Here is a 23,691-nt window from a genome sequence, read left to right as displayed (position 1 = left end):
CCTGAATGCTGGTGCAGCTTTAGCTTATGTGTCTGAGCAGAGCAGGTGGACTGCGTGAACAAGCGTGTCTGCTTTGGGATGTACACATGGAAGAAGCAAATGGGGGCCACTAACCACTGAGTCACAGCCAGGGCTGGCCCACCCTTCCACGAGAGGGTTTACACTGTGTGAAAGGGGGGGCCTGTGTGGCTGGCTTAACCCACACGCACGGAGCCCCTGGAGCGACAAGAACTATGGAGCCAGGAAGTAGAATGGGAGCTGCTGGGGGCGGGGGAACGGGCGTGAGAAGCAAGGCTTCCCTTCCGGAAGGTGGTGATACTCCAGAGATGAACGGAGGTGGTGGCCACCGCACGACAGTGGAATGGGGCTTCGCTCTCACTGACTGTGAGCTTTAAAAGATGGCTAAGGCGGGCTAGAGAGACGGCTCAGAGGTTAAGAGCACTGTAGGTTCCTCCAGAGGTCCTGAGTTCAATTCCCAGCAACCACACAGTGGCTCACAACCATCTGTAATGAGACCTGATGACCTCTCCTGGTGTGCAGACATATTAAAATAAAATATTTGAAAAAATGGCTAAGGCACCCAATGCAGAGCTTAAATTATAAATTAAGAAGAGAGACTAAAAAAAAAAATTAGCCACAGGCCAGCCGGGGCTACCTAGTAAGGGGCTGTCTCAAAAGAACAGGGGACAGGGGTGCTGGTGTGCAGTGATCCCACACTGCGGCCTCTTTGAGAATCCTCTTCCCTCCTGTTCCCTACCAGCCGCCACACAGGAGCCTGCAGAGCCCTGTGTTGTGAGCGTCTTGGTGGGATGAAAACAGACCACCTTCTAGCACTGTTGAGTTTGGCTCCTGGACTATCAGAACAATGGTCTCCAAGAGGTTGGAATTTCCCTAGGTATCTGTGCCCGGGGGATGGAAAAGGCTAGAGCCTGGTGCCAGCCCGAAGGAGATCTTGAGACTTGGGAATCGACTCTACACAGTTCTGACAAACTCGTCCGGACAGCTCTGTAATAGAGACTGGAGCAGAGAGAGACAAAGATGGGTCAGGGATGGGCTGGGCCACACCTGCCCCATGACTGCTGAGCATGGCTATGACCTTCTATTTAAACCTAAACCTCATGTCAGGACCCCAAAGATGGGCTTGAGGGGGGGAGCGCCTGGAGAGTGGATGGACCTGTTTGCTCCTCTTCCCGACGTGGCCCACGGTGAAGAGACGTCTCTGCTTTCCCCGTTACTTGGCTCATTCGTTGGCCCATTGAGGATGGGAGGTGAAGCTGAACTTGTTAGGGCTGCCGGAGCCCGGGCGGTGCCTGAATTCCTCAAAGGAGGGAACAGCTAACACAGTAGCATTTACCGACTGCTCCCGTCCACCGGCAGCACTCTAAGAGCGTGGTGTGTTTGTCTGAGGACACAGAGCAGGCCAGCAGGGTGGGCCCCGGCCTGAGAGAGACGTTTGAGCTCAAAGCTGGCACACAACGAGAAGCAGGAGCCCAGGCCTGCTGCACACATGCCCCCAGTCCCACATTTCCTCAGGAAAGCACACCTGTGACTAAATGTACTCGTTCATCAGGATTCATCCGCGAGGTCAAGTCTTTTTATTACCCTGGGCAGTTCTTGCATCTAGAAGGATCCCCTGGCCTGACACGTTACTTACTCGCTAGGTGGCCCCGGCCTCATCTGTGAGTCCAGGAGCTCCACACCAGTCATTCCAGCTCACCCAGTTTTCTAAAGACAGCACTGAAAAGTCCTGCTGACTATGAAGAAGCAGAGGTCTTGTGGATGGTAAGGAGCCCAGGAGCCCCTGGGCCAGGGCTGGATTGGCACCCCCCCTTTCAGTTTCCTCCCGTCTCCTTCCCAGTTCCAGCACCCTGTCACTCCCCAGCTGGTGTCTGCACAGACTGAGACTGTGGGCAGGAGCATGTACCAAGGCTGCTGTTGCCCGTGTCCCCGTCTTGCGGTCCGTGATATGTGACAGGAGGCAGTACAAGTGCCAGATAAGAGCCTTTGTGGGGGACAGTGAGGGAGGAGGGGAGGACACCCACACAGCGGCCTCTCGAGGTGGGCGCAGCTGAGGGCGGGTGAGCTGCTAAACGCTTCAGAAGCAGCAGATCAATTCTGCAAAGCAATTTGTCCTCTCCCTGGCTGGCCCAAGGAGGCTTAACTTAATCACTCTGGAACAATATCAGAAGATGGCCGGGATGCACAAATCCCCGCTTCCCGAAAGGAAACGATTGACTGGACAGGAGAGTCCCCAGGGCAGAGTCCAGACAACTTCATTAAGTCCCCAAGTGTCCCCCCACGCCTGCTCCCCGCACCTTTACCTCCATCCCCGCCCCCCCCCCCGGAACCTGAGCTCTCATAGGGTTCTTCCTCACTCACTGGGAAAAAACAGAAGCAAGCAGAGTAGGGGCTCTGGACTGTCATCCAGGAAGGGTGTCCGGCTGCACAGAGACAAGCCCACCTTACATCCTCTGAACAGGCAGTCAGAGTCACAAGAAGTAGACCGCCATGGCCCTACGGACACCAGCATTTTCCTGTGGGTGTCTTCTAGCCTGGTTCCGTCGCCCCGTGCCTACCCACGGCCACACCAGGGTGACGGTGATCATGGGCTGGGCCGCCAGACAGTTTCATTCACACTGTCCTTGGAGTCACTTTGTCCGGTTCACAGGGTGGCGGGGTGCGCCGAACTCAGAGGACACACAGCCAGAAGCGTGGGGACGACGGGGCTGTGGCTCTGTCTTCAGAGCCGGAGGGTCACAGAGGGCACAGTCTCCAGAGGGAAAATGCCATCCCTGCCACCTGGCCTTCCTCCAGAGCCTGGGCTCCCAGGAGCAGCCCTCTAGTGAAAAAAGAAAGAAAGAAAAAAATAGAAAGAACTGTGAAGAAATATTTTCTATGAATGGCCCAACCGCCCTGCCTGCAGCAGCAGCAGCAGCCAGCACACAGACTCGCCAATGAGACGGGGGGGGGGGGTAGCCCCTCCTGCCAGCCAGGAAGGCCCCCTCCCCCGGGGCACGGGATTCCTCCCTCCTACACCTACTCACCCCCAATCCCGAAAGCTGTCCCTCCCTCTATCCGCCTCCCTTCCATCCTTTTAAGGAGAACACTGTAGATTTAAACCACAAATTAAATTTTTAATGAAACCACACAAGAGTAGTGCCCAGTGTGGTGCAATATGGATGAGATGGCAGTGTCCGGCCCACAGGAGCTCACCCCAGAAAGCTTTTTAGGATGTTATGCAATATGGAGCCAAATTAATTATCGGCATCAAAGCTCTGCGCCTCTGTAGAGCTGCCGGGCCAGTGGGTGTAAAACGGACACTTTTCATTGTTGTCAGTTCCAATGGCAGTCACAGGGAGAAGGCGATGACTTCACAGAACCAAATACGAGCAGTGTGATGCCCAGGGTGTAGGGGAAAGAAGGGAGGGGAGGGGGCAAAGAGGCAGGAGGGGAGGAATGATAAAGGGAGAGACGTGGGTACTTAGGGGGAGGGTGGGAATGAGAGAAAGAGAGAGAGGGAGAGAGAGAGAGGGAGGGAGGGAGAGAGAGAGGGGGGAGAGAGGGAAAGAGAGAGAGGGAGGGAGAGAGGGAGAGGGAGAGAGAGGGAGAGGGAGGGAGAGAGGGAGAGGGAGAGAGAGGGACAGGGAGAGGGAGAGAGAGGGACAGGGAGAGGGAGAGAGGGAGAGGGAGAGGGAGAGAGAGAGAGAGAGAGAGAGAGAGAGAGAGAGAGAGAGAGAGAGAGCACGCTCCAGAGTGAACACAGAGGAGTGTTTAAGACTACAAGCTGCCTCTGCAGCAGAATGCAGCCATTCCCCCTGGCCATGGACTTGGCTCCTGTCTCTTTCTGCCTCTCCCTCCTGCACTCCCAAGCATCCCCTACTCAAAGGGGCCATGGGTGGGCCCTAAAGCATCCAGCTGGACTTCAGTCACTCCCATGACTCGCCCCCACGAGAGCAGAGTCCACACCTGGGTGTAAGGGTTCAGGTACCAGGGTCTGACCGGGAGACGGTGAAGTTCCCGGTGGCCAGGTCTCTTGTCTGGCTTGTTGTCCTCCCTGCAGCGGCCAGGCGCCAGATGGCCCTCTACAGCCCACCTAATATAACAAGACCTGGGAGGAGACGTACCTTTGCAGGCACTGAGCCTGCAAAAGCCTCCTAGGAGATCAGGTAGGCTTGGATCAGGAGCCCACCCAGAACAGGGTGAGGGCAGGCCCTTCGTGGGCCCCTGTCCCCCGGCCAGCATCCTGTGCTAAGTCATTATATATCCAACGAAGTCATTATTTGCCTTTCTCTGGTTCCTCTGCCTGGGAGGTGTATAAAGGTACTGCTCAAAGCTGAAAAGCCAAGGCTTCTAGGCTGCAGCGACTTGTCCAAGGCTTTTTTTTTTTTTTGGTTTTTCGAGACATGGTTTCTCTGTGGCTTTGGAGGCTGTCCTGGAACTTGCTCTTGTAGACCAGGCTGGTCTCGAACTCACAGAGATCCTCCTGCCTCTGCCTCCCGAGTGCTGGGATTAAAGGCGTGCGCCACCAACGCCGGGCTTTGTCCAAGGCTTTAAGGGCCGAGCAACCACAGAGGGCTTCAGCCTCCAGACACAGCTTATATACTTAACCCTGGGCCCCCACGCCCAGGCCAGCACCCGAAGCTAAAGTTTATTTGCAGGCCCAGACAGGACCACCCTCGGTCTCCACCCTAAGACGCTAAAGGAGGTGGGAAGGGGTCACAGGTCATCTTGTTAGGGCGTCAGGCGCCTACCCTGGGAACAAGGACACAAGGTGGACGTGGTGGTGCGGGCACACTGAGTCCCAAGCACTTGGGAGGCAGAAGCCGGCAGTTTTCTGTGAGTTTCAGGACAGCTGGTCTACATTACCCAGTCCCGTTCCAGGCTAGTCAGGGATACATGGTGAGAGCCTGTCTCAAAAAATTTTTAAAGGACAGGCAGACAGATTCAGAGCCGGGCCTTGGCTAGAGGCTTACGAAGGGGAAGTGGGGTTTCTGAGTCAATTGGCAGAGCCAAGGGCTGAATGCCGATCAGCCTTGTCACTCATGCAGAATGAGGCCCTGGTTCCGCAGGCGGCATAATTTCAGGTACTCTCCTGTCCCACCCAATTGGGCTCCCTGCCCAGTACCATCCTAAGCTATTCCAGGTCTTCCTGGAGCTCACCCAGGTCCTAGTATGGTCTGAGAGTTTTCACGTGATCTACAGTGAAGGTCTGCTGACCACTGGGTCTGATTTCTCAGCGTCCGCTCAGCCAACCTGGCTTGCAGGTGCCTGAACAATTCTCCCTCCTACTTCAGAACGGGCTTCAGTGTTGCTCCCGCAGGGGACCTAGCCAGGATCCGGGTCCCCCTAGGGCAGAGTCTGATGCTGGTGGGGGCTTCACTGAGGGGTAGTGCAGGCAGTGGGTGGGTGGGGTGACAGAGTAGGAATGGGGGGCTGTCAGGGTAAGTGGGGCAATCAGAGCTCACCCCTGTATGTAACCTTTCTATAACCACTTACTCCGCTGGGGGTGTGCCGAGCGGGAGAGTAACGGTTATCCAAGCCACTGGTCACAGGCATGGACACCCTGTCCCTTCCCCCTCCCCCTTCCAGGAGGATGTGTGGCTGTGCACACTATGTACCTGCAGCTAAGGTCAGAGAAGCAGAAGGTGGGAGCTCTAAGCTGCCTCTTCAGGATGAGGCCACAGCCTGGGGAAACAACGGGGTGGGAGTGGGGCTTCAGGAAGCCGGCAGGTTCTCCCTGTACCACCTGGCATAAACTACCATCTGCCGGACGGTGGTGGCACACACCTTTAATCCCGTCACTCGGGAGGCAGAGGCAAGTGGATCTCTGTGAGTTTGAGGCCAGCCTGGTTTACAGAGTGAGTCCCAGGACAGCCTCCAAAACAATACAGAGAAACCCTGTATCGAAAAACCAAAACCAAACCAAAGCAATAACAACAAAAACAGTACCATCAGTGTTCACCCAGTGGACAGCTCTTGGGGACTGTCACCTGCAAGAGTGGGCACAATGGCCTGGGGATTTGCGTCTCACTATGTTGCAGAATGACGACAAAAGGGACCTAAGGAAGGACCTGGAGAAAGTAGGTAAGGTGGCCGAGGCTGGCCCGTTGCCAGGCATCTACAAGGTTCCTGCTGTGGAGTCTTCCCAGTCAGAGCAGGAAATAAAAATTACTCCCCTGAAAGGACTTGGGGTCCTAAAGACTCCACCAAGAAAGACCCATTCCCTTCGTCTCACGGTCTCCCAGCTGTTTAAGCAGTCTGAGGTCTCCCATCTTTCTTCCTTACCACAGGGATATTTTTGTTGTTGTTGTTTTGTTTTATTTTGTTTTGTTTTGAGATAAGGTTTCTCTGTGTGTAGCTTTGGAGCCTGTCCTGGAACTCACTCTGTAGACCAGGCTGGCCTCAAAAGAACTCACCAAGATCCTGCCTGCCTCCGCCTCTGCCTCCCGAGTGTGCTGACATCAAAGGCGTGCGCCACCAACGCCCGGCTCCACACAGGGATTTTTGAGGCCGATCCTGCTCCCATCCCCTGGGAGCCCCTCTTCATCTTCATGCATTCCCAGGAAAGACAGCGGTGCAAGACCCTCAGGGCCTGAGAGATCCAGACACTGAGTCAGCAGGAGGCACGCAGTGTTGGGACACCCAGCTCAAACGGTGTGCTGGCGTCTCCTCTCTGGCCAGCCTCCTACCTGGTTTTGAGACCCTCCCTGGCCTCGCCCACCTCCCAGGCCTCTCCCAGTTGAGCAAATACCATACCATCATGTGATAACTATGCTAACCCTGCTGACTGGTGCTCACCGTCTGCCTGGCATCCCTACCTCCATCTAACTAGGTTCCTACCCTATCCAGAGTCAGGCTGAGGTTGGACAGTTAGAACTGCCACCCAGGGCTCACACACAGTACCACCCTCCTCTCCCTTCCTACTGCTCCAACTTGCCATCGGCTTCACTTTGAACAGGATACCCGTCATATCATTTTCTGACATTTTATTTTTTACCCCGGGGTAGAGGCTGGCAAAGAGCCAAGGGACTTTCTCTAGAACACTGCAAACTCCTGATCTAGGGGACTCAGGGCCATTGGAGTCTGGCTTCAGACCGACCACCATGGCCATCTTACAGACATCTCCTGGTAAATTACGGGCAGCGGATGCCAATGTCTTAAGAGAAGTGCTCCAAAGAGAAACTTAAAACCAAGAAAATTTTAGCCATCAATTAAAACAAAAAAGAGCCAGAAACCTCTCTGTGTCTCCGGGGTTCAGGAGCGTTCCTGGCACGCAGCAGGCCCCTGATGACTACTCATCCGGTAAGTGGATGGATGAATGAGTAGACTCTGGTGGCCGGGTCCTGCTTTCCTGGAATCGTGTTCCTTCGCACATTTACTCGACTGCCTAATTCGAAAAATGGGCAAAATATCATCCGGAGGCCTACCAGCTGTGCTCTGCCACAGGTTCCTGAAGCAGCAAAGAGGGGGACCCCCACGTGCACAGAGCCCAGGAGCTTATGTGAGCCGTGCCTTTATTCAGATAGGTGTAATTGCCCCAGTGCAGTGGATGGCCCCCGGGGAGGCCTTCGACTTCTCCCCAATTACTATTCTGTCCCGTGTCAACCCAAGGCCACCCTGTCCCCAGGTGAAGAGGCAGGAGAGCTACCCCTCCCTGCTAGGAGCCCACACTTTCCCTTCCCTAGTGTGAGTGATGGCGTCCGCACACAGGCCTTGTAGCAGCTGCAATCCCTCGCCAGTGCCAGCCATTTTTATTCCGAGACGCTTTTATGCCTCGACTCATGTTATTCTTCCCATGCTCCCTCCTGGTGTTTGGCAGACGGCGAAACTGATGCACAAGGGTGCAGCCAGCTGGCGGGACCCTCCCGTGTCCTTCGCACCAGCCAGACGCCATTAGCGGGAAGGAGCATCCCGTCCCTAGGACGGAGCTGATGTGTGTGGGCCTTCGCATGGCCGCTCTTATTTGCATGTATGAGCTTAGCTCCAGAAGGGCAGCAAGATGAATGATGCCAGGCATTTGGAGGCCCAGGAAGTACCACACAAACACCTGGTGGCGTCTCCATTGTTGCAGTCCCTTATTTTTATTTATTTCTTTAATACAGAGGCTAGAAAACTGGCAATGCTGGATTCCCTCCCTTCCAGGGTGGCCTCCCTCACGGCTTGACTGTACCTCCGATCCCAGGCTGCCTCACACCCACAACACCCGCAGAGCGCTTTGGCTCTGCGTAGCCTGGGGTGTCTTGTCATGCAAGGCTGACATTCCACCAAGGGCGGGTGAGGGTCTCTGGTAAGGACTCACGGGCTCTCTTCCTCTAGACCCACCCAGCCAAGGCCTTCTTCACTCCCCCAAGAAGAAGACGGGTGGAGGGAGCTCTCTCAGGTTAATGTTTATTCTTCTGGCTCCAAAGCCAAATGTCCGGAGCTGTCATTAATTCCCTAAGATGTCCTCGAGGTCACCTTTCTTCCCTGGCCTCTGCTACAGCCTTCACTCCTTACCACTCCAGGGAAACCTCACGGTTTCTGCTGCCCCTCAAGTCCTTTCTTCCGGGGTCTCAGAGCACGCCAGACAAGGCTCGCTGCTGCTGCTGGGACGAGGGTGGGCGCCCACAAGATGGGGTTCTGACCCTCAGCCAGGCTCCCTCTCTAGCTGAAGTCTGTCTGACTGTTGCCACCACACCCCCCCCCCACAACACCCGCTTTGCATTTCACGACTGACAAGGTAAACACCCCGCCACACTCTATTGTTCATGATGCTTAGTGTTGTCTGTGAGTGTGTGACACTGGGGGTTGAGCCCCGGGCTTTGTGCATGCCACGAAAGCATTCTGCTATTGAAGTACACGCATGCAGCTGCTGCGTGGATCGTGCAGGCCACCTCTGGGTCTCCCACACTCTTCCAGATCTTGCTCTGATGTCACCTCAAGACACTACTTTCCCATGACACCTGGACCTGTTGCTGGCTTGGGTAGTTCCTGCCCCGGGGGGCTCAGTGAGGACAGTGTGTTTGTATCTGTCCACTGTACTGAATGCAGTGCTCTCAGAGATGGGGGTGGGTATTTTGTTCATCCCTGGCCCTGGCACCTTGCCTGCCCTCTGCAGATGCTCTGGAAATATTTGCCAAACTGAGAGCAAACATGAGGAATGTTTACATCGTGCTAAATGCCCAAGATCTTGCCTGGCATCTGAAACCCCTGCTTGGAAGAGTCTAGAAGCATTCTGCCCCCACCTGCAAATGTTTGCCGCAGTGCAAGCCTTCCTAACGCTGGGTTCAGCCCCATAGGAGGACAGGGAGGGCTGGCTGAGAGACCGTATAGGTCCCTGTCCCCAGCAAGATTGGGCCAGCAGCTGCCCAGAGTCCCTGGACAGCCTCACTCATCTGCATATTGGCTGAGGATGTGCTGGGCCCCTGTCCTCACTGAGTTCCTTCCCTTGCCTGGTAAGGACCCCTGACTGGAATGGGAGGGCTTGATGGCCATCACATTTTCACCAGACCTCCTATGGTTGGCCTCTCTTCATTTCTTCATCTGTGAGAACAGCCAAAGCACGCCTTAACCAGACACAGGGGCAGAAACAGAAGGATTTTGAAAAAGGACAACCAGGGTCTGGCAAGGGGCTTAGCAGGCAGGAATGTTCACCCCCAGGTTTGAGTGACACACATACACACATACACACACACACACACACACACACACACACACACACACACACGACTACAGGTGTCCATGGGGGCCAGGCAGTTGTGAGTCACTTGCCATCTGTGCTAGGAAGCAAATTCAAGTCCTCTGGAAGAAGAAAAAAATATGCTCTTAACTGCTTGAACCAATTCTCCATTCCAGTAATAAATAAATATTCTATTCTCTCTTGTCAATATTCTTTAAATTAAGAATTTAAAGCCTCTCCCCCGACCCCGTTTTCTCTCTCTCTCTTTCTCTCTCTCTCTGTCTCTGTCTCTGTCTCTGTCTCTGTCTCTGTCTCTCTCCTGGTTCATTGAGACAAGGTTTCTCTGTGTAGCCCTGGATGTCCTGGAACTCACTCTGTAGACCAGGCTGGCCTGCCTCTGCCTCCTGAGTGCTGGGATTAAGGGTGTGAGCCACCTACCTTCACGAAGAGGACAGACAGACCTTCCCAGCACAGCCAGGGAGTAGGTCTTTTGCTCATCACAGAGCTGGTGGGCGGGGCCGTCAGGAGAGTGACTCTGAGGTGCAAGTGGGCTGAGGTTGTGACTCAGAGGCCTGTGAGGCTTGCTGCTGTCAGAGCAACCCCACCCCACCCCCTCGATCCCTAGGGTGCTAAAGGGGAAGGAGAAGTTTCACAGGTCCTGGCTGCATCCTCAAGGCTCAGCTGGTCCCTGCGGAACCTCCTGGTGACAGTAAGAAGCCCACAGGTTGCTGTCTGTGGATGCTGTCCCCCCCAATCTTGTGTGGGAATGCATCCACACAGAAAGTGTCCATGGCTTCGGCATCACTCAGGAGGAGAAAGAGAATACAGCCAGTGTCCCTGTCTCCGGAGTACTGACAGGAGAGTCAGTCACTAACCAATACAGGAATGGGGGGTGGGGGTGGTTTCCTCCTCTGCAGGGCACTCCCACCCAAGATGGATGGCTAATGCATCTCAGGAAGATATGGCAAGTCCCCAGGGTTTGCACACGGCTCTGTGCCAAGTTTCCCTAAGTCCCAATGGTCAGTGACTCTATGGGTCTCATCTTGGAAGTGGGGGGGTGGGTCTCTCTCCACCCATTCCACCTTTCCCAGGTTCTCCCAGCTGGGATAGCTTTCCCAAAGCACAAGATGGACCTTAATGCCAGAAGGGTTCAGAGGGAAGGGTTGGGGGGAGGCTGGTGCCCCTGTCTGGCATTGCCCCTCACCCACTCATGGACAAGGCCATGCTGCAAGGTGGGGTGTGGGTGCACCCCTGTGTGACCCCCCTACTCCCCTTTGGGTAAAGGCCCTGATGGCCATTGATGTGTGATTCCCCCTGCGTAGTCCTCCTGAGCACGGCCACCATTTCCACCCTCGTGCCAGCCATCAGCTTGCAAACAAAACTTACCTGCCCATTGGCCTACACCACATGCCGTCTGCTCCCTCCCCCGGTGGTGTGCTGAGCCCAGGCCAGTTGGCTGTTCAGTCTTCAGGAAGTTTGCAAGTTGGTATAACACAGCCATCACTAAGGCTTAAAATTACATAAAAATACAATTAAATAATTGTAATGAAAACGAAGTATTCCAAATGCATCACTTTCTAATTGTCCTATATATCTCACTCAGTTCTCCTGCAGTTATCTCTGGGCTTTGCGTGGGCACAGCGGGAACACTCTATGGTGGTGTTAGACTCCAGGGGCGGTGCTGGGTCCACAGACCCAGGCAGGGATGTGTACCCCATTTCTTCTCACCTCAACTCCCGGCTGGCTCTAGGATGTGGTACCCAGACCAGGCATAGAGAAATAACTGTCTCTGTGTAAGGAGCCAGTGTAGCCCCTTCCCATCGCCTCCTTGGGGTCCCCCCGCCCCCCGCTGATGGTTTTGGGTAAGGTGGAGTTACAGTCCTTTCCCCAGGCCCCCTGGGCTACTAGACACTCCGAACAATGGGAGGCAGCAGCGACAACTTTATAACGAACAGGGTGGGCTCTTCCTACCCAGGCTCCTGAGAATGCCTGGAAAGGATTTAAGGTGCATAGAGGCCTCTTCCAGTGTGGTTGCCCACCTGGGATGGGCAGGGTCTGCATAGCGCCTCCAGGTGGACAGAGCCCTTTGCAATGGTGGCCGAATGGACCGTACCCTTGGCTGTCTTCCCCGCTCTGGGCGCCACAGATCCCAAAGGTATTGTCACGCCTGGTCACCTTTGTATCTTCTGAGCCCATGTCCCCCTGCCGCCCCCCCCACGCCCCGCTCCCATTATCCTCTGTCAAAGGGTTATGCTCTCTCAGTGCCCAACTGAGAGAGTACCAAGCCGCCGAGGTCTCCCGGATGGTAAAAATAGGAGTCCTGGTCCGCTCCTGGGCCTCAGGATACAAAATCTAGCTAAGCACTCCAGCTCCCTCTACACACCTGCAGGGGAAGGGCCAGGCTAGTCTCCCGCGCCCACGCACTCTGAGCGGGGATAGCCTCGCCGCAGGGCTGGGCCGGGCCGGGAACTGCTTCGCGTTAGATGAGCGGGGGAGGCGCGGGCCGAGGCCGAAGCGCTAGGAATGCGCGGGGTCCCCACGTCCCTCGCACTAGGCTGAGAGTTGGGGGCTGATGTCTTCAAGCAGTGCAGCGCCCCTGGAGTAGGTAATTCCTCCGGAGTTCCGATTCAAGCCAGTGCGGCTCCGGGTGCACACCCGGCGCATAGAGAGGCACGAGGCTAGTCCTGGGTCCCAATGGGGGGGATTTGGAGGACTCCCAGGCGCAAGCCAGCGGCGGATTCCTGTGCTCGGTGCAGGGCAGTTGACGCGCTGGAGCGGGAGCCCCGCACTCTCTCCCTGCACCGAGCCCAGGACAGCCGCGTGCGGGCCGCGGGGTCCCTCTGGCGCCCGGAAGCGGCGGTCTAGCGATGCGTCGCGCGTGCAGGGGCCATGGCTGCTCGCAGCCCAGACTCCGGATGGTTAAATGCAGTGGGGGCGTCCCTGGGGCTTGGGGCTGGGAGAAGGCGTTGGAGAAGACCTGGGTCTTTGTCAGTCTGGCTTCTAATCTCACCGCCGGCGATACCCACTGCCCACATCTGGGATCTTCTGCCTGTGGATCTAGGACTCACGGTTGGGACCCAGTCTAGCCCAACATCCTGTAAAACGATGTGGGGCAACTGATCGCTTGATGGAAGGGGGGGGGGAGATGTCTGCCGGGCCAACCGGGCCAGCCTGAAGCTGGGGCTCTTTCAGTCACTTAAAACCAGAGTTGGGTTCTCCTTGCCTTAGTTTCCCTTTCTGCATAATTGGGGCTTGGTCAAGCTCCCAGTTCCAATTCTGGTTCCGACATGGGGCGCAAGCTGCAGCCCAGACCCTTGTCCCGAGTCCCCAGAGGCATCGGAACCTGGACTGGAATCCAGCCAGGCAGCGCCGCTATCCAGAAAAAAAAAAAAAAAAGAGGCGTGGGTGTGTGGGTGGCAGGGTCAGAGGTGCGAAGAAGTCTCTGTCCACCTCTGGGACTCCTCCCCCCAAAGTCCAGGAGCGTGAGGAATAGGCTAGGCAGGGCTCATGTGGACCGGTAAGCCCAACACACATTCACATACAAAGGGACGCACGGACACGCCCAGAGCGAGTCCACTCTTTAAGGGAAGGATCTCCTGCCAGGGCCCCTTTCCAGTGTCCAGCCAGCGTCTGGGGCACCACCTGCCCGGAGCTAGGCTGGCTTTGATGGCAGGAAGGGTTCGATCCGCAGATCCGAGAAGGCCCCAGCCCTGACCAGCACGTAGTGGGGGCTCTTGCTTCTCGGGGAGTGGGGGTGTGCAATGTTAGGTCCACAAACCCCAGGAGTTGGGAGAAGGGGAATACAGGAGAGCGGGGAACCAGGGCGTGGGAGTTCGCAGACCCAGGGTGTTCTGTGGCTTTCAGCCCCAAACGGACGTCTGTGAGCCATGGGGCGGCCTCACTACCCCTTCCCGGGGGTAGCTGCACGCTGGGAACACCGACGTTGATGATTTGGGGAGAAGCGGGCTGCGAGCGTGCAGAACCGGGACCCTGCGAGCATCCATTGCGACCAAGGGAACTGAGCTTGTCTTGTGGCCTTTCTTCTCTTCTGAGCTCCGTCGGAGATTAGGGGCACCAGGTAGGTGCCCCACCATCTAATCCAGGCCCACGGCTGATCTCCCCATTGGCCCTGTGTTCTGGGAGCCTTCGGGGAAGCGGCGCGGGCCGGGTGGGGGCGTGCGTGCGGAGGCGGTGGGAGGGGGGCGGCGGCGGATCCGGTGGGGGGAGACGAGAAGGGGAGGGCCGAAGTATCTCCAGCCGCGCTCCCGTGCGACCCCCGCGGCGCCGCGGGCCCGGTCCGCACACAATTAAAGCGGGATTCCTCCCCCGCTGACGTCGGCGGCGCCGAGGCCCCTCCCGCGGCTGCATAAAAAGGCGCGGGCTCCGCAGCGCAGGCGGCAGTGGGGGCCGAGGAGCGCGGCGAGAAGACGCTACAGCTGAAAAGCGAGGTTCCCAGAACGCGGGCCGCCTGCGGAGCGACTGCCCCAGCCAGCCCGAACCCGGTCCCAGCCCGATCCCCACCGGAGCCGAGCGGACGCGGTGCTCCAGGTGTCCGCAGCCATGCTGGCCGGCCGCGCCGTGCGCACCTGTGCGCTGCTCGCCCTCTGCCTCCTGGGCAGTCGGGCCCAGGATTTCGGGCCGACCCGCTTCATCTGCACTTCGGTGCCGGTGGACGCCGACATGTGTGCCGCGTCCGTGGCCGCGGGAGGCGCGGAGGAGCTTCGGAGCAACGTGCTGCAGCTCCGCGAGACCGTGCTGCAGCAGAAGGAGACTATCCTCAGCCAGAAGGAGACCATCAGGGAGCTGACCACCAAGCTTGGCCGCTGCGAGAGCCAGAGCACCCTGGACGCAGGTCCCGGCGAAGCCAGGTCGGGCGGCGGCCGCAAGCAGCCTGGCTCGGGCAAGAATACGATGGGCGACCTGTCCCGGACGCCGGCCGCGGAGACGCTCAGCCAACTCGGGCAAACTTTGCAATCTCTTAAAACCCGACTGGAGAACCTCGAGGTCCGCGTGAGCTGCGGTTCCCCCTCCGCGTTGTGCGCCCTTCTGCCCTCGCCCACCCCATCCCGACCCGCCCTCCCCCCCCCTTGCCTCTTGTGCGCGCTGATGCCGGACCCTCGCTTCTCGGACCCTGCGGGGCGCCGAGGGCGGCCTCTTGCCGGAGCTCCCTGCCAGGCCGCCCCCGCAATCGCCCCAGGGACCGCGCCGCGGGCCTTCGCTCACGGTCCGGGCTGCACGCCTAACGGTGTGGTTTTCCCCTACCCTTGTGCCCCCGCAGCAGTACAGCCGCCTCAATTCTTCCAGCCAGACCAACAGCCTCAAGGATCTGCTGCAGAGCAAGATTGATGACCTGGAGCGGCAGGTGCTGTCTCGGGTGAACACTCTGGAGGAGGGCAAAGGGGGCCCCAAGAACGACACAGAGGAGAGGGTCAAGATCGAGAGCGCCTTGACCTCCCTGCATCAGCGGATCAGCGAGCTGGAGAAAGGTGAGGGCTGGGGGGGGGGGGGCGGCATGCTGCATGCTCCCTCTAGAGACATTGTCAGGGTCCTGCTCCCTGCCCTGTCCTCTGGTCCGGGACCCACTCTGCAACCCCTCCCCAGTCAGAGCATCCTTCCTGCCCAGTGTCCAGATGCCTCCCCGGGGAAGCAGCGGGGCTTAAGAAGGGATTGCACAGTGCAGTCAGGACACTCGCGGGATTTTTTTTCCAAGTCTGATTTGTTTAATCTTCAATAACTTTGCACAGTAGCTGTTTCTGGCCCAAGCTTTCCTTAGTAATTGGAAAGCCTTGCTTTGGCTGGAATCTGTCACCAACAAAGATCTGGACACCGGCCCTCGTGGGCCATTGAGTATCTTTTCTCCCAGTGCCCCTGGTGCCCTGGTCCAGGTCCCTCTCTCCACCTCGAGCTCCCTCTTCCTCGGTTTCCTTTTTCCAGTGGCCCGTCTTTCATGCCGCTGCGTTTGCCCTGGTGATGAGCTCGGCTAGCCCCTAGCACCTGCCCGGTGTACTGATTAGTTGTGCCCTGGAGCCACAGAAATCAAACAAGGTTGTAAAAGGGGGGGGGGGGGCAGCCCAGCTCAGAGCAGGGCCACGTGACCCTGCCCGGACTGCAAAATGTACCAGCTGGATTTAAACAGTGCCATCTTAAGGCGTGTTATGTAACTGAAAAAAACATCAAGGGAAAGAGGGACCTAAGAAGGGAGGGGTGGGGGATTTAGGGAAGCAAGGCACTCCCGAGAGATGCCAGTACCCCCCCCAACTGCGAGCCTGAATTGGGAGGGGGTCTGCAAAAGGCCTGCTCAGTTGCTCTCTTGGCTGGGGGGGGGGGGGATGGGGTGTGTCCTGTTCTGCTTTCTAGAAGTCACTGTTAATCTGGGGACCAGGTTCTTCCTGGGCTCTGGGGCAGGGGTGAAGCCAGGAAGTAGCAGGGCAGGTGCATTCCCGACCCTAAGAGGGTGAGCAGCCACTGCTCAGTAGGATCTGCTTTCCTGGGAAGTCAGTCACTGGAGGCCCAGGGCCAGCCACAGGAGGTGTAGGGTGTGGGGGTGAGGGTTAGACTTTCCCAGAGGATGTTGGTGAGCAGTCAAGAAACTGGATGGAAGGATGAGGGTGGGGGAACCAGACTTGGAACCTGAGTTTCCAGGGCTTTCATCAGAGATTGTGTGGCTTCCTCAAAGCTCACCTTGGGGGCCTCTAGTTCAAAGAAGGCTGACTTCCCCTGCTGCCCTGGCTCTCGGTGGGCTGCAGGCAACCTCCCTAGGGAGGCTGGTGGAGAACTGCAACTCCTCCTGAAGGATACCCGGGTGCTGTCAAAGGACTGAGTAATTGGCTGTGTAGCATGTCCTGGCCTCAGTGGAGGGGACCGACAGCAGGGGACAGTTGTCTTTGGTGGAGATTGAGAGAAAAGCCCAGTTCAACCCAGAGGCCCTAAACACCATCGCCATCTAAATCAGGTCGGCGCCCAAGGGGGGCTGCTCAGAAGGGAGCTAGCCTGGTTCCTGCCCCCCCCTGCGGCCACACCTTCTCAATCATTCAGCCCAGTCCCCTCTCTGTGCCCGCTTTGCAGCCCAGAGGCAGGATCACAGCCTGTCCCCTACCCTGGCCTCCCCGGGGATGATACCGTGTGGCAACAAGAACTGGCCAGGCCGAGAGACCTTGGGTCAGCTCTTTTTTTTTTTTTTTGCCAGCTGGCCCTGTTCCCTGTCTGCATCACGAGACTTGATGGGGGACCGAACAGGACTCATGCTATAAGGACTTGATCAAAGGTACAAGATGCCAGGGCTTCATCTGAGTGTCCTCCCCCCTAGGTCAGAAAGACAATCGCCCGGGAGACAAGTTTCAGCTGACGTTCCCGCTGCGGACCAACTACATGTACGCCAAGGTGAAGAAGAGCCTGCCGGAGATGTACGCCTTCACCGTGTGCATGTGGCTCAAATCCAGTGCAGCTCCCGGAGTGGGCACGCCCTTCTCTTACGCCGTGCCCGGGCAGGCCAACGAGCTGGTCCTCATCGAGTGGGGCAACAACCCCATGGAGATCCTCATTAACGACAAGGTAATGCCACCACCCCGCCCTGAGCTTATGGGTGTCATCGGGGTGGTGTGCCCACACCCCCCACCAGAGTTTATGGGACTGCAGGACTTCTAGAACCCAGGGGGGTGGTGGGGTGGTGGGTGTGGGATGCTCATCAAGGCTGTGTGGCTCTGAGAAAAACACGTCTGCCCAGCAAGACCAGGGGAGGTGGAGGCTGAGTCAGATCAGAAATGGAGAGAGGCACATCTTCCCCCTGCACCTCACTGGGAGACACGGGGAGACAGACTGTCCGGAGAGTCGCCCTAGCTGGAGGAGAAGAGGGAGGGGCGGCAGAGGACAGTCCTGGGAATGTTCTAGTCCATCCTGCTGCTAATCCGGCTCCTCCCCCACTGGCTGGTTGACTGGCTGAGGCTTTCCGTACTTGGTGATACTCTAGAGGGTGAAGTGGAGCCAGGAGCTTCTCCCTTTGCCTAGGTCTGTCTCACATTGCCCCTGCTCTCAGGAAGAGGCCAGCCCCTTCCCACTCAGGAGCGAGAACAGTTCTCTCTCTTAGGGAGTTTAGCTCCACCCTGTCCCTGAGGGATAGTGGAATTAGCTGCCAGCTCTCTGCCCCCACCTCTCTACTCCAGCGCCAGTGGCGAATGGCTCAACCCTGACTAGGAACAGGATCGAAAGACCCTGGAAAATGCACCGCGCTTTCCCTGACTTTGTGGGATCTGACTTGCAGTGCCCTGCCTGTGGTGGACCAGCGAGCGTTGTGTGTGTGTGTGTGTGTGTGTGTGTGTGTGTGTGTGTGTGTGTGTGTGTGTGTGTGTGTGTGTGTGTGTGTGTGTGTGTGTGTGGTATATGAAACTCTGCTTCAGGCCCTCAGTCCAAACCATTCTCACAGCCTCACTCAAGGCTCTTTGCAGGGGCTGACTACCGTGTATACCAGAGGAGTGGGGTGCTGAGAGGGATAAGAGACCCCGTGGGGGAGGCCGGAGGCTGCAGTAGACGTGGCCACACACTCCTGTCAGAGGCTTGCTTTTCCGGACTGGCTAAGAGGGGAGGAGGAGTGAGGTCTCAGAGCTGTTGCTCTCCAGTGGGATTCCACGGCCCATCCATGGGTGGGGCTGGCAGATGCTAAGGCTGTCTGAAGGGGTGATGCCGTGAGAGTTAAGTAATCAACAGCCCAACAAGAGTGGGGTGAGGAATATTGCGGTGGAGCGTGTCAGCATCCTGAGCTCTGGGTAGCACTGGGCTACGGTGTCCATGATGTGTGTCATCCTTCCTAGGTGGCCAAGCTGCCCTTCGTGATCAACGATGGCAAATGGCACCACATCTGCGTCACCTGGACCACCCGGGATGGGGTCTGGGAGGCCTATCAGGATGGTACCCAGGGCGGCAATGGAGAGAACCTGGCTCCCTACCATCCCATCAAACCACAGGGTGTGCTGGTGCTGGGCCAGGAGCAGGTACTGGTCCGGGCGGAGGATGAGGGAGGAGGAGAGGTGTGTGTGTGTGTGTGTGTGTGTGTGTGTTCAGGTAGCAAGTTACACCCCAGCTGAGGTCTGGTCTGCTCTGGGTGGGCTTCAGGAAGCTCCACGGGCGTGGGCCCAGGTCCTGGCACTCTTGGGAATTGCAGCAGGCCTCTTTGGCATGGGAAGCCCAGTTCCACTTTTAGCAATGAATAATTTAGTTCCTGTGAAGTGGTTCATCTCCCACTGGGCACCAGCACCTGGGAGGGAGATGGAAGGACAGGAAGTCAAGTCTTCCATTCCTGTTGGGACATCTTTCAGCTGATAGGGTGTTTGAGAGGGTCTGAGACACTGCCACCTTGGTTGACCATGGCCTTCGCTGACTTCTCTGTCTCTCTCTCTGTCTCTCTGTCTCTCTCTGTCTCTTTCTCTGTCTCTCTCTCTCTGTCTCTGTCTCTCTCTCTCTGTCTCTTTCTCACACTCACACACACGCGCACACACACACACACACACTCTTGCCTAGGGGACTGGCTGTGTAAACGTGGTATCTCAAGGCCTGCAGGGGGTACGATCTGTATCCAGAGTGAGCTGGCACCATTCCTTCCCTGGGTTCCTCTCAGGGAGGGACAGGTGTGATGTCTTGACCACCCAGGCGCAGGAAAGCAAACAGCATTAAGTGCATGGGGTAAGGGGAGGAGACCCTGATGGGGAGCGAGGCATGGATACCTAAGTTCACTGCTAGCAGTGGGCCGTTCAGCTAGGCCCCTGGATCACCCAGCCAACCCCTTCTTCTCTCCCATCCCCCACTCTTCTCCAAAGGACACTCTAGGTGGAGGGTTTGACGCCACCCAAGCGTTTGTGGGCGAGCTGGCCCACTTCAACATCTGGGACCGCAAGCTGACCCCCGGGGAAGTGTACAACCTGGCCACCTGCAGCAGCAAGGCCCTCTCTGGCAATGTCATCGCCTGGGCCGAGTCTCAGATCGAGATCTATGGTGGAGCCACCAAGTGGACATTCGAGGCTTGTCGCCAGGTCAACTGAAAGCTTCAGGCTAGGGCTGAGCCCCCAGCCCCAGGCCTGCCCACCCTGCTTGTGCGGTGATGACCCATCGTCTCCCCCCTCCCCCAGGAATGACTCAAGGCCATGGCCCCTGCACACACGCACACGCCACACAGCCTGGTTTGTCCTCCTTGTGCACACGAAGCAGTCCCGACTCTTCTTTGGCCCTAAGGACACCCCACTTCTCCCTAGGAGCCCTACTATCTCCCGGGCATGCCTAGCTAAAGCAGGCGGCATCAGCTTTGACAACGCAGAATTAGGTGAGGTTGTGTGTGTGTGTGTGTGTGTGTGTGTGTGTGTGTGTGTGTGTGTGTGTGTAGGAGGCTTTTCTTTTAGAATGAGATAGTTCGTTCCCTCCTTTCTTTGTGGTTTTCGTGAGTTTCTGATGGGTCAGCTGCCTGTGTGCCTTGGGGCTGGTGCAGCTTCCTGGGCACACACTGTCTATCCTCATTTGCAGACCTCTTCGGGAGTGACATAGCTCTCTACTGATGTAAGTCCTGTAACTGTGTGTCGAGCCTGGGGAACCTTTCCACAGGAATTTCTGTTTGGGATAAGTGGATTCTCTGAAAATCGGAGACTTGATTGTCCTAGAATGGCACCACCTAGATGCCGTAATCTCCCTCCCCCACCCAAGTCAGGTTGTCTGCCGTCTGCATCTGAGGGTAGAGGGGGCCACTCCGCAGCTCCATCCATGGGCTGCACCCTCGGCCTTCCTGCCTCCTCCTGTCACTCAACACTGGGACCTGTTACTCCCTTCCAGCCTCCAAAGCTGCTTTAGCCCAGTGGTACCGAGAAGGGAGGGCCCCACCAGGGTCCCAGGACACAGGGCCTTGGCACCCACCCTCCTCCCTCTGGTAGAGAGACCAGAGGCTTTAAGTGGGGATCTCAGTGCTTGCTCTCAGCTGCAGAGGGCTCTGAGACTTGACCCACAGCCCATGGGAATGTCTTCCCATGGCATTTTTCACAGCCATACCCCTCCCAGCACACCCAGGCCCAGGTGAGCTAGCTCAGACCCCCCCTTGGGGGGGCAGGGGCTCAGAAACTGCTCAAGTGGAGCCTGCTGGCCAGGGTGGGGCCCGCCATCTATTCCTGCATCTCATGGGGGCATGCGCCCTGCAGTAGCCCCGACCTGCCACAGGCTTGTGACACTGAGCCCGTGGCTTTTCCTTATTGAAAGCAGGCCCCGAGTACCGCCTTCTAAGGACTGGGACAAAATGTGTATGCGCACATGCATCTGTTGGACGATAAGAGAACGCCAAGGAGGCTGTGTCCAGGTGGGGTGGACCCCTGCTCTGTTTCCCTGTCTTGTGGGCATACGCCCAGATGACACCTGGACTGTCTACTCCAGTAGCCTGACTAGCAAAAGGCTGGCAAGCCTTTCTAGAAACCTACGCACTGCCTGGCTCGTCTGCAGCTGCAGACGCTTCCTCAACGGGAGCAGGGCATGCTCCTGTCTCCTTCCACACAGATCCGTGTCGTGTGTGAACCTTAGTGCATCCGTGTGTGTCTGCGTGCTGTCTGTTGTCAGTGTTTCTCGTGGGTGTCTGCACGGTTCCCGGTCACTGCCCCGTGGCGCATTGCTCTTGGGGCATGCAAGTCAGGCAGTGTGCCACTTGGTGTCCAGCAGTGGCTTTCTCTTAGATAATTGTGCTTCCTCCTCGGCGCCCTTCGGGTTGTGGCATCCTTGGATCTGTGGGGGTCCTCTGTGTTTGCATGTTCCTCAGGGTGGTGTGTTTCTCGCTCCCTTGGTCCCATGCGTGTTCCCTTGCCTGCATGGACTTCTCTGGTTCTGTGTCGTGTGCCGAGTGCCACCCAGTGTTCTGTGATCACCCATGTAGCTGCTGAAAACAAAAATGGCTGGGTAAGCAAGCCAGGGGTGTTGGGGAAGGTCAAGAGAGAGAGAGATCAGCATCCCTCTCCCCTTCCTTCTCCCCAGATATAGCAAGAAGCATCTCTAACATCTAGGTTGAGAACAAGCCTGAATGGTACCCATGGTTGGGAGAGAGAGAGAGAGAGAGAAAGAGAGAGAGATCGTGAGCTTGGAATCAACTTTCCAGACCAGATCGAGCCCCACCCTTACTTTAGCCATCTGGGAGCCACCACCAGGCAAGGCCCAGAGCCGGCTGTGCCCAGTGCACTCCTGCCAACCCCTGCCACCAGCCCCTGCCAACGCGGACCCCAGACCACCTGCACCCAGATGGGTGGGGTGGGAGCTGTCCGCTCAGGACCACAAGCCATCCTCTGCCCCGGTTCAGAGGGCAGAGCACACCCCCCAATGCTTACCGCCTCCACCCCTTCATCTCACAGCGCCTCTCCCTTTTCCTCTCCCCTGCGGCACCCATGGTGCCAGGGACAGAAGCTGACGCCCAGCTCTTGCCCTGCCCCTGACTGGAGTCTGTGCCAAGCCCCTCCCTTCCGTCACTGTGCTCACACTTGGCACTTTGCTGGCCCTGAGAAAGGTAGTGACAGCCGCAAATCTAATCCGCATACCTTCCATCGACTCCGTAATCTGATTGATGTTCCCTCTTGCACTGAATAATACACGCCTCTCTCAGGTAAGCCATTTTATAAAAACACGAGATAAAACGCACTGTCGAGACAGTGTTTGCTTCTGCCGATGGTGTCCGACAGCACCCTGGGCATTAGAGTGGGAGAGTTGCCACGGAGGCTCCCAGGCCCCAGGGGGCTGAGAGCCCACTTGAATTGTAAGCCTTCTTGCTTTTGATAACACAGTATTATTTCTCTTACTGTAGAAGAAAAAGTTTATTACCAAACAAGAGTATTTTTATGAAAGAATAGGACAAACCTATAAATTATCTCAACCTATATCTCCCTTGAAAATACTTTCAGGCTCCACCAAAATGTAGGACTGAAAGCGTGTATTTTGGCAGAAAGAGATACATTTTTGTATGCTTTCTTTTCCTTTTGTAGACTCCCGACTTATTTTCTAAGACTGCAAAGATCACTTTGTCACCAGCCCTGGGACCTGAGACCAAGGGGTTGTCTTGTGGGTAGTGAGGGGGAAGGAGAGGTGGGCCTGAGGTTCACAGTCATTCCAGTGAGCCCTGATAAGGGGCCACCAGGTCTCGAAGGTGTGTTGGGGGCCTTTGATGGTGGGTTCTTTGTCTTGGAGCTGACTGGTTATGTGGGACGGGATGAGCATTTGGATACCAATTCTAAGCTTGATAGGAGACACTAAGGTTACTCTGGCTAACACAGGGGCATCGTGTCCTTAGTGTCACTCAGAGCTGTCATGATTTCATCTAAAACACAACATGTAAACTTACTCAGCTAACGATGGGAATCGTATTGCTTCTGTGCGCAGCGGGCTTACGTGCAATCTGTTCAGATGGGAACAAGTCATTGAGGAGAAACAAAAGCCCAATACTTAGAGTCCCAATTTTGTCTTATTTGCCAAAAAAGCAACCCCCCCTAGAGTTGATATTGTTACAATGTACATACTGTAAAATATGAAAGAATCGATGTATCTTACTTTTTCATTATTTGCTAACCAAAGCTGTACATTTTTCATACGATCTGCAGCCTTTTGAGTATCAAAGGGGTAAAACCACCACCATCAGCCATTATGGAAGTGCACTATTTATACTGGTACCCTTGCTTTCCCCCCCCCCCCCCCCCCATTTTCTTGCTGAGATGACATGAATCGTTGAGTTTATTTTTACACAGTAAAGAGTGAAGAAAGACTGTGGTCTCCTTGGACTTCTTTCTTCGTGTCTGTGTGTTTGCAAGAACATACGTGGATTAAGTGTGTGCACGTCTGAAGAGCAGAGTTCAACTCTGGTGTCTTCCTCTCCACCCTTTTCTTCCTTAAGATCTGTTTTTGCTTTACATACGGGTGTCTTACCTGTGTCTGTGTATGTATGTGTGTGCCTGGTGTCGGCAGAGGCGGCGGTGGTGGCGGGGGATGTATGGGATCACCTGAACTGGAGTCACAGACAGTTGTGAGCCACCATGTGGGTGCTGGGA

At 56.5% G+C, this 23,691-nt stretch overlaps 1 protein-coding gene and 1 long non-coding RNA gene across 2 annotated transcripts; one reads left to right on the top strand and one right to left on the bottom strand.

The window, feature by feature from the left end:
- Window positions 1-2,354: 2,354 nt before the first annotated feature.
- LOC121141589 lies at window positions 2,355-12,169 on the bottom strand. Its single transcript, XR_005878568.1, has 3 exons — window positions 12,042-12,169; window positions 11,045-11,167; window positions 2,355-2,839 (listed from the first exon to the last, which is right to left on the bottom strand). It is a non-coding gene; the product is annotated as an uncharacterized LOC121141589 (long non-coding RNA).
- Window positions 12,170-13,981: 1,812 nt separating this feature from the next.
- Window positions 13,982-23,408, top strand: Nptx1 (neuronal pentraxin 1). Its single transcript, XM_005069834.4, has 5 exons — window positions 13,982-14,662; window positions 14,937-15,144; window positions 16,965-17,209; window positions 18,463-18,642; window positions 19,465-23,408. Exons 1-5 carry the CDS (start codon window positions 14,219-14,221, stop codon window positions 19,684-19,686), a joined length of 1,299 nt encoding a protein of 432 aa, XP_005069891.1. The 5' UTR covers window positions 13,982-14,218; the 3' UTR covers window positions 19,687-23,408.
- The last annotated feature ends 283 nt before the right edge of the window (window positions 23,409-23,691 follow it).

This window comes from Mesocricetus auratus, unplaced genomic scaffold (assembly GCF_017639785.1).
Source record: "Mesocricetus auratus isolate SY011 unplaced genomic scaffold, BCM_Maur_2.0 Super-Scaffold_100007, whole genome shotgun sequence".
NCBI lineage: Eukaryota > Metazoa > Chordata > Mammalia > Rodentia > Cricetidae > Mesocricetus > Mesocricetus auratus.
The sequence above is the reverse complement of the archived record's forward strand: the minus strand, read 5'-3'. Positions and strand labels throughout refer to the sequence as shown.

Bases quoted from the DNA above. Each gene is read 5' to 3' on its own strand.
- Nptx1 (XM_005069834.4), top strand. From the start codon at position 14,219: ATGCTGGCCGGCCGCGCCGTGCGCACCTGTGCGCTGCTCGCCCTCTGC. The intron at 17,210-18,462 runs GTAATGCCACCA...CATCCTTCCTAG, and splicing joins AGATCCTCATTAACGACAAG to GTGGCCAAGCTGCCCTTCGT. The intron at 18,643-19,464 runs GTACTGGTCCGG...TCTTCTCCAAAG, and splicing joins TGGTGCTGGGCCAGGAGCAG to GACACTCTAGGTGGAGGGTT.